Raw genomic sequence first — 9,365 nt, 5'->3', positions numbered from 1 at the left:
AGCCTTTTTCTCGTTTTTAATAGCTGTTGTTACGACATTTTTAAGAGAGCGGTAATATTTTTTAGCTGAATCTGTTTTGACTTTGAGAGATTTTGCCAAGGCTTTATCTCTTAATGACATAATAAATTTAATTGTTTCCGTTATCCACGGTTTAGGTTTGTCTTTTAGGATAATTTTTTTCTTTGGGGCGTGTGTATCAAATAGTCCTAAGACATACTTATTAAACGTGGCAACCATTTCATCAACACTCTCTATCTCTGAAATGGATTGCCAAAAATGGAATGTATTACTTTCCTAATTCCTCTATGCCTACCCCCAAAAAATTATAACGCACATTATTTTGGTTGTACCGTGTCCATGAAGGAAGAGCAATACACTCGAAAAAAACCGGTTTTAGTGTACAATCGAATCGAATACTTTGTGATCGTGCGTGCATCTCTAGCTTGTGTTTTTTTTATTGCTTTTATTTTTTAATCTGTTGTCTTCATCCGTCCGTCATCGAGTATGTTTGGGTTTCTTGTCGATTTATTTTGTGTAAAATGAAAATGGTTTAATTTCTTATTCAACATGGAAAATGTAAAAAATACGTACTGTCGCTTTTGCGCAGAGCTTAAGAGCACGGACAAAGTGTTAAACTTGCAGCTTGACGACAGAAAATGTGATGAAATACACTTGAAGCTTGCCTTTCTGAATGCGTTGTATGTAAACGTGAACAGTGACAATATTCTGCCGAAAACTGTTTGTTTCGTTTGTTACGACTCTTTGAACAAGGCTTACGAGTTCCTGGACAAGGTGAGACGGTCTCAAGATGTGTTATCGAGCCTGTTTTCTGGAAATGAAGGCTTTAAATATGGGACATCGGACGACGATAAAGCAACTGGTTTCGACGATTTCCTGGCCAACGACGACTCCGATCATGAATATAAGATAGGTTGCGGTATTAGCGGAGGTGTGAATGTTAAAATAGAGCCTTTCGAGTTCTCTGAGAGTAATATGGGTGAGGATATGAAGCAGCCAGGAAGTCCTAGCCAAGAAAACTTTAATACAGACTCGCTAAATGTGCAGGATATTATTGACGCTGCGATGTCTACTTCTAATATTACTTTGTATGAGAAAGATGTGTCGGAGGTGAGCAAGAAAGTGGTCAAAACATGGAAGGACTACCCGTGGCTCTGTGCCTATTGTAACATTGAGTTCCTGGACATGGACACCTTACGTTCCCACGCCAAGGTCGTCCATGGCAAATGCTCAGCGTTCATGTGTGTGGACTGCAAGGTTGTTAAAAAAGATAACTTCACCTCCTTCATAAAACATGTACGGAAACACAGAAAGAGTCTAAGGTATTTTACCAATTAATTATTTAAATTAAGTAGATAAACAGCGAAAAGGTGAATGTTTTAGCCAACTGTGTAAGCACTTGTATGTAAATCAGGCTATAAACTTAATTTAATTATAAAGACATGTTAATAGACATTATATCTAGTTTACTTGGAAAATATTTTGATTAAAGCAAAACTCACAGCACCCATATTCTTCAAGAGTATGGTGGAATATTAAAAAAATATACTTAAATTATTATGCTGTTTCCATCTTATTAAAACTAATGAAAATCCTCTGCATTTTTCAGAGACTATTGCCATTACTGTGATGAAATAATTAATCCAGGAGAAACCAAAAACAAACATATGAAAAAACATTTTGTGAAACCTCAAGTGGCATGTCCTGGTTGTGGTGAGATTCAAAAAGATGAGGAAGAGCTAAAATTCCACCGTCAGGAATTCAGCCAAACCAAGCACAAGAGAAGACCGAGAAGGAAAAAAGGCACACCGATCACTCTAGAAGAAGTCACCTGCCATTTATGCAAGAAAATATATAAGACACCGAATAGCTTAAGAGATCATATGAAATTACACACAGTGGACCGAAAAAGAAACTACACGTGTGACCGATGCGGAAAGATGTTCTACAACAAAGGGACTCTTACGTCACACATCATGTCTCACGATAAAGTTCGTCCTCATGTCTGCAAAATATGCAACAAATCCTTCCTATTCCCAAACATGTTACGGAGGCATGTTGAAATGCATTCGGGCGTGAAACCATTTCCATGCGAAATGTGTGGCAGATGTTTCCGTTTGCAGTATCAATTGAATGCTCACAAAATAATCCATACCGACGCCATGCCTCATGTATGTACGTATTGTAATAAAGCATTCCGTTTTAAACAAATTTTAAAGAATCATGAGCGACTGCATACTGGTGCTAAGCCTTACTCGTGCTCTCAATGCCATATGGAGTTTACGAACTGGTCAAATTACAACAAGCACATGAAAAGAAGACATGGAATGGATACGTCAAAGAAGAAAATTACTCCTGAAGGAGTATTTCCAATAAATCCGGAGACAGGTCAAATCATGCAAGTTCAAGACCCAATAGGGACAGAAGAATGGAAGTCAAAGATCATGATCCCAGCTAAAAGGGGGAAGAAAAAGAAAAATATTAAAGTTGATAGTCACACTAATTAAGAAAGGCCTTACAAAATATTAGATTATAAGCCACACCCATATTATATTGTAAATACAAAAATAGTTTTAGGTATAAGTCTAGAATATTTTTATAGAGAAGGACAACTTCCCTGCCCTGTGACTGGGTCAAATGTGACTCACATTTATTTAATGTTACTATTGTATTTACTTGTAACTGTTATTAGAGATTATTTTTATTTTCGCTTTGGTCTTAAATTAATTTGTAAATAGCTTCTATTTACTAGTTTCGAAAATCCAGCATATCAGGACGATCATGTCATGATCAAAGCTTTATGATTGAATACACTTCAAGGTTTTTTGTAGAAAATGTGATTCCCGATGCAATAACGCTTAAAATAATATAGGAAATAAAATATGTGCCAGGATTTATTTTTATGAAATTAATGAATTGCAATATTGGTTTATTGATAAACTTGTTTATGTTAAGCACGTTTTTTTTAAATAATATACCTATCACAAGCATTTCTCTTTCATTTGGCCCAAAAGTACAANTTTAGGTTTGTCTTTTAGAATAATTTTTTTCTTTGGGGCGTGTGTATCAAAAAGTCCTAAGACATACTTATTAAACGTGGCAACCATTTCATCAACACTCTCTATCTCTGAAATGGATTGCCAAGGAATAGAATCTAAATGGGTTTCAAAAAAATCAGAATCTATATTATTTAAGGCGCGAAAAATTCCCGATCTCTTCGGGGCCTTCTGTTTTTTTAGATTAAAGTCTATCATTACGGTTGCGTGATCGCTCAGACATGGATTGTGAATTACTTTTAAATTTTTACAGCGGGATGAGTCATCAGTGAGAACAATATCGATAGTTGATTCAGTATTATCTGTTACTCTAGTCGGCTCATTTACCATCTGCACCAGGTTGTGCTGAGAGCAGAAGGCAAACAGATCCTTAACCGGTGTTGAGTCAACTCTACTGACGTTTATATTAAAATCACCAAGTACACAGGTATAGTCAAAAGGAGACATAACATTGACCGATTCGCTAAGCGAATCCAAAGCTTCTCGGACACCAACTTTTTCAGGTCTATAGGCTGTGCCAAGCGCCAGGGTTCCTCCGGGCATACGGACTTCCAGCCATAATTGTTCCAGCGACGAAGGGGGGTGTCGCAGAGTTTTAGTAATAATACCCTTTTTTACGTAAAAACCTACCCCTCCACCTCTCCTACCCTTGCGAGCTCTATGAATAAAAGTAAATTGAGGAATACATGGAGCCAGCGCTTCCTCGCCTTCTCGGATCCAAGTCTCATTAACAGCTAAAATGTCAATACTANAGGCTCATTTACCATCTGCACCAGGTTGTGCTGAGTTGTATTGTAAAGTTTTTCTATAGAGCTTATTAAAAAAAATTGGATACTGATAACAAAATCGCCCTGTATTTTTGTAACATTCCATAATTTTAAACTTCACTGGCCCTAAAATGGCAACTGTTTTGTAAAAAAATATATTTTGTTTGTATTGTATTTTGTCAGTGATCGCCATCGCCAACGCGATCTGCACGCGGTGGTTTGGCTGAAGCTTAAAAAACAGGAAATATAATCCTACTCTTTCCTTTGACCTCAACCGCGGGTTCAAGTTCAGGAGGTCAGTAACCTACTTAACCTGTTAGCGGTGGAGATCGCTGATTTTAAATCATTGCAATTAAATAAACATAAGGATGTTTAAGTTTATGAATGCCATTCGAAAGGTTAAGAGGACTGCCCTAGAATTTGAAGAAATGTTACTGAGGTTTTATTAATAATCCTACTAATCATATCCTACTAACATTATAAATGCGGAAGTTTGGATGTCTGGATGTTTGTTACTCTTTCACGCAAAAACTACTGAACAGATTTTGATGAAACTTTACAGTATTATGGTTTATAACCCAGAATAACATATAGGCTATAATTTATGACGATCTTTTACGCGGGTGAAACGCGGGCAGAAGCTATTTCAATATAAAAGGAATGGAATTACTTTATGTTTAAAGTAATTTACTTTAAATTTACAAGTAAAAACAATTTATACAACGACCAATGAAATGGGTCATCCATCTTTTAAAGCTGAGTTGCATTGCACTACTTTGGCCGTAACTTGAACGTTAACATAATTTTACCGTGTGTTACAGTCAAGGTAAGGTGGTGCAACTCAACCTAAGACTTCGTAGACTTCAAAACCAAACAATAACCTCCTCTTTGAAGTCGGTTAAGTCACTGATATCTTATTATGACGTGTCAAACTAGTCTAGCCTAGGTTTTTCTCAACAAAATAGCCAGCCATATCCAGGTGTGCCAGTCATCAGATCGTCTCGCTCCGTTTGCCGCCAAATTCCAACCGAGATCACCATGCGGATGCATCGCGTGACCCACATCCATCGAGGAGCAGGTTCGGCGTGACCCGCTTGGGGGGCAGGTTGCGCCGCAATGCATGCGTAACGGTGAAGGAATGTAGCCCGCTAGTTGCCAGCATATTTATGAGGCAAACCGTGTGCGGGTTACTGCTAATCCGCTGCCCTCAAATCTTTGGGTTGTCGAGGAAATTTACAATTGGCTTAGACTTCCTAGCATATAAATACGCAATAAGCAGAATTTATAAACTTTCATGATTGTCATTAACACTGGAATTTTACTCGTACCTATTCATGGCTGTGGCGAATGCAACTATGATACCAGAATCAGATACATCTAATTTAAGAATATGTTTCTCAAAAGAAATTGAACATTTCACTTAACCACCATAATCATGGTGAAATAGATTTATTTAATCTCTCAAAGCGCTCATTAAAACAACAAATAGTTCAGATATAATAATATGCATTTGGATGAAGCCTAATCATTACCATTGTATGAGTTGGATATGACTTATTATGACACTATTGAACAGATATTTTTTTTTATTCTGAAATCCAAACATCACACCTTCGTCGTTATCGTATAAATTATTCCCCGTTATCTAGAAGCTATCTAAGCCAAGCGCCAGCTAAAGCCTGGTCCGTGAGCACGTAGAATTTTGTCCAATGACTCCAAGCTACCCATCCTTATCGCTCGCGCGTAATTATATTGCTGTCGCGACTGTGCGACGGGCGCCCGCAGTGAGTGTGCGAGCGCGACAGCAACATAATTACGCGCGAGCGATAAGGATGGGTAGCTTGAGGTCATTGGCCAAAATTCTACGTGCTCACGGATTATTTGGATTATTGTTTATTTTTGAAACTTAAAATAACAAACTACTACATTTATTAACTGTTGTTCCTACACACTTAAATTAGCTTTGAGACTCTGTAATTAGCTAGAGTTTTATAATGTACTACTCTGTAATATGTATTTTCGACAAACCTGTTGAGTTTCCACATAAATAAATAAAATGAGAAACAAGGTATTTCACTTATAAAATAAACGTAGGTAGATCTCAAGCCAAGGGCGTACTTATCAAATTGTTCACTAAAAACAAAACACTCGTCTGTACACGTGGAAAAACAAGACATATTATCCTTGTTATTGTTATATGTATTGAATAAACCACGGATACTCTCGGCGCACTTAAGGGACTCTTATCTAGCTATAAATAAGACGTCAATATGTAGGTGACAATTTAATGCATTTTAGGGTAAAAATCTGGCCACCGCGGTACAGTTTTTCGCATCTCAAAGTGCAGTGACATCTATCGGCAACTAATTGTAACAACTTTCATGGAAGGTTTATCCATGTATCACTTTTTGACTCAAGTGTAGAAGGCGATCACTTGCCATCAGACATGCGAAATTTTCAGGATGTAGAACTTTAATATCTTTTTGAAGGGTTAGTAGTAGTTTCACACGATTTTCCTTCGCACGAATGTGCGAAACGTCCCCTTTCAATAATTTTTTTTTCGTAGGCGTTTCGCCCGGATGTATCAAAAGTAATAAAAACGGGTGCGAATCGACCCCTTTGAGAACTAGTAATCGCATACTACTAATAGTACTTATTATTACAACATTACCCGCTACATTACTTATTTATACCGATTTAACATTAATATTACTATTCATACTGATGTAATCTACTGAGATTATGCTTCACCATCAAAGTTGTGCGATAGTTTAGCAAAGAAGAAACTAATAAGGCTGGGTTGACCGTAGCTTGACGATAATCGGTGCTTTTTGTATGGATTTTGACAGCTTTTTGACGATTGTCAAAGTTAAAGTACGATGGTGCAACCCAGCCTAAGTATAATTTAGTAAATAAGGCCCAGAACAGACGGTGAAACGCAACTGCAACGAAACTGCAACTGCTAGTTACTTTTGAGTTACATCTAAGTTTCTGCCATAGCGTCCGTTGAGAGACCACACATGACGCGACCAGTTTGAAACTTTCAGTTTCAGTTTCATTCATCAGAATCATCAGAAAGTTGCAGTTGCGTTTCACCGTCTGTTCTGGGTCTAACTGAAACAATGTCAACCCTAGTAGCACCTAAACAACAAACGCATTCTAACTCCGTCCATCAGTTTTTATCTTTAGGAAGATAGGTAAGCTTTTAAAGCTTTTAGCGATAATCTGAAAGAATGTTTGTTTATCCCTCGTCAATAGATAAGGGGTGCGTAATGAGCCCTTGACTTGTAAACAATATTGCAGGCCCTCGGTAAATAATGGACTTGTTTTTCGGATCCGATTACAGAAAGGGTTATCTACCTAACTTAGTTTGCTACTAATATTGTCTACAAATAACATGCATTCTTATTCTTCTTAAAATATTTACCATAATATGGTAAATATTGGTAAAAAATAATGAAATAGACCCTGATTATCAGGAACAGTTCCACTATTTTTTTTAATGATTTGTGAGCGAGAAATAAAAGCCTTTTGAAACAATTTGGTTGGATAAATACGTAATAATGTTCCGTACGTAATTTTTTTTTATCTATGTATAACATCCCTTTGTTATTCAATTAATTTTAATTAAATTATTTCATTTTAATAACCGTTATCAATATCGAGCAAAAAAAGGCAAAAACATCCCATTTTTAGTATTTGTTGTTGTAGCGGCAATAGAAATACAATGTCATCATCTTTTAAAATTTCAGTTGTCTAACGGTCGGATCCCTGAAAACGATGTTTGATATTTTCCAAAAGTTAGGCTGTTAAAATAATTATCTTATGAGTTTCTGGTTTCTATAAATTGCATTGGCTTGTAGCTACTCTTTTAGATATAAAACATCCAGGGAATCTCACTATGGGTGTGCTATTTGTAAGTTTGAACACAAAGTGGCGAGACTTTCTCAGCCCATACGCTGACCCCAGGCCCGTGACCTTATTACTTTCACTGCGAATTTCGTGCTGGGTTTGCGCGTTCGCAACGCACCACCTTTTTCGTATACTAACGACCATGTTCACAAACATGACTGTGAGGTCTCACAGTGCGCGTGGACGCACAGGGTCACACACGAACCAATCACATGTTTGTTCATTCATTTTTACTTATTACACAATAAAAACGAAAGCTTATCTTTCTAATATCCTATTCACAATTTATTCCTATACGACACCACAATAATAACCGGCCATTTCACGGAGGTTTCCAAATAAGGCCCTCCTATTTTGTAGACCATCGTGAATTCTTAAGTACACCCGTATTCACAAACGATGCTTGCTTAAGTGAAGCAGCAAAACGAATTCACAGCTTTGAATAGAGCTCTGTGATTGGTTCGTGTGTGACCCTGTGCGTCCACGCGCACTGTGAGACCTCATAGTAATGTTTGTGAACTGCCTTAAACTAGTCTACATTGGTCGGTAAGCCTTGTCCGCGGTACATCCTGAGTCCTTGGCCGGCGCAGGCGCGGGCAATTAGAATTATCTACGCGATCGGTTTCTTCACAGCCGTGTTTTCTAAGGGACGTTGCCAAAGCATGTATTTAGGTTGAAGGGTTGGCGATTGTGTGTAATATAGGATGTAACTTATTTTGTTGTTAATAAAGATATTTTCAAAATGGTTATAAATCAAAAACGTACCTAATCCAAAAAGAAATTCATTGTCTCAAAAAAAGATATACCTACCTACGTTTTCAGTAACTTTTCCATTGGTTAGCATGCTGCTGGTTAGTTTTCATGATGATGTATTTTGATAGGCATATACTCGTAGTCATAGAAAATCTTTGAAAACTGGAGAAATTAAGTTTAAATGGAGATAATAATATTTTATCTTTATATAGTGTTGCTTATTGTCTTCTAGACTGCCACAAACATACTTTTACAGCGTGACTTTTGTCCTGGACTTGCACTATCATATTTAACTATAAACAAACGTCAAAAGTTGTTAATGGCATTAAGCTCGCCTGTTGTACCACTATTTTTTGTGTGCAATAAAGATTTTAAATAAATAAATAAATAAAAGTCAAACTCCATACAAAAATGCCGGCTAAAGTTTCAAGTTAAGGTGCTGCAAACTAAGGCTGAGTTGCACCATCTTGCTTTAATTTAACAAACGTCAAAAATATGTCAAATTCCATACAAAAAACACCGGTTCTGGTTATAGTTACGGTTAAAGTTAAGGTGATGCAGTTAAGGCCAGGTGTATGAATGCGTGACAGCCCTAGCTGGTGGCGACGCGTGAAAATCGATAAAGTGTTTGATTACTAACGCAACTACAGCACTAAATACCTTTCAGGTATTCTGTAAACCTTAATTTCAGTAAACACAATTTTTTCTCATGAGTGAAAGAGAAACTCGACCTATTTTTTGAAAAGGCTTATCATCATCATCATCATTTCAGCCACAGGACGTCCACTGCTGAACATAGGCCTCCCCCAATGACTTCCACATCGCACGGTTGGTAGCGGCCTATATCCAGCGCCTTCCT

The 9,365-nt window shown here is 37.2% G+C and overlaps 1 protein-coding gene across 1 annotated transcript; it reads left to right on the top strand.

Annotated features, from left to right (window-relative positions):
• Positions 1–466: 466 nt before the first annotated feature.
• LOC114355919 (gastrula zinc finger protein XlCGF26.1-like) lies at positions 467–3,008 on the top strand. Its single transcript, XM_028308967.1, has 2 exons — positions 467–1,340; positions 1,628–3,008. The coding sequence occupies exons 1-2, from the start codon at positions 568–570 to the stop codon at positions 2,523–2,525; spliced, it is 1,671 nt and encodes a 556-aa protein (XP_028164768.1). The 5' UTR covers positions 467–567; the 3' UTR covers positions 2,526–3,008.
• Positions 3,009–9,365: the final 6,357 nt, after the last annotated feature.

The sequence above is a fragment of the Ostrinia furnacalis genome, unplaced genomic scaffold (assembly GCF_004193835.3).
Source record: "Ostrinia furnacalis isolate ACB-3 unplaced genomic scaffold, ASM419383v2 OfSCF2576, whole genome shotgun sequence".
Lineage (NCBI taxonomy): Eukaryota > Metazoa > Arthropoda > Insecta > Lepidoptera > Crambidae > Ostrinia > Ostrinia furnacalis.
This window is presented reverse-complemented; position numbering and strand designations above follow the sequence as displayed.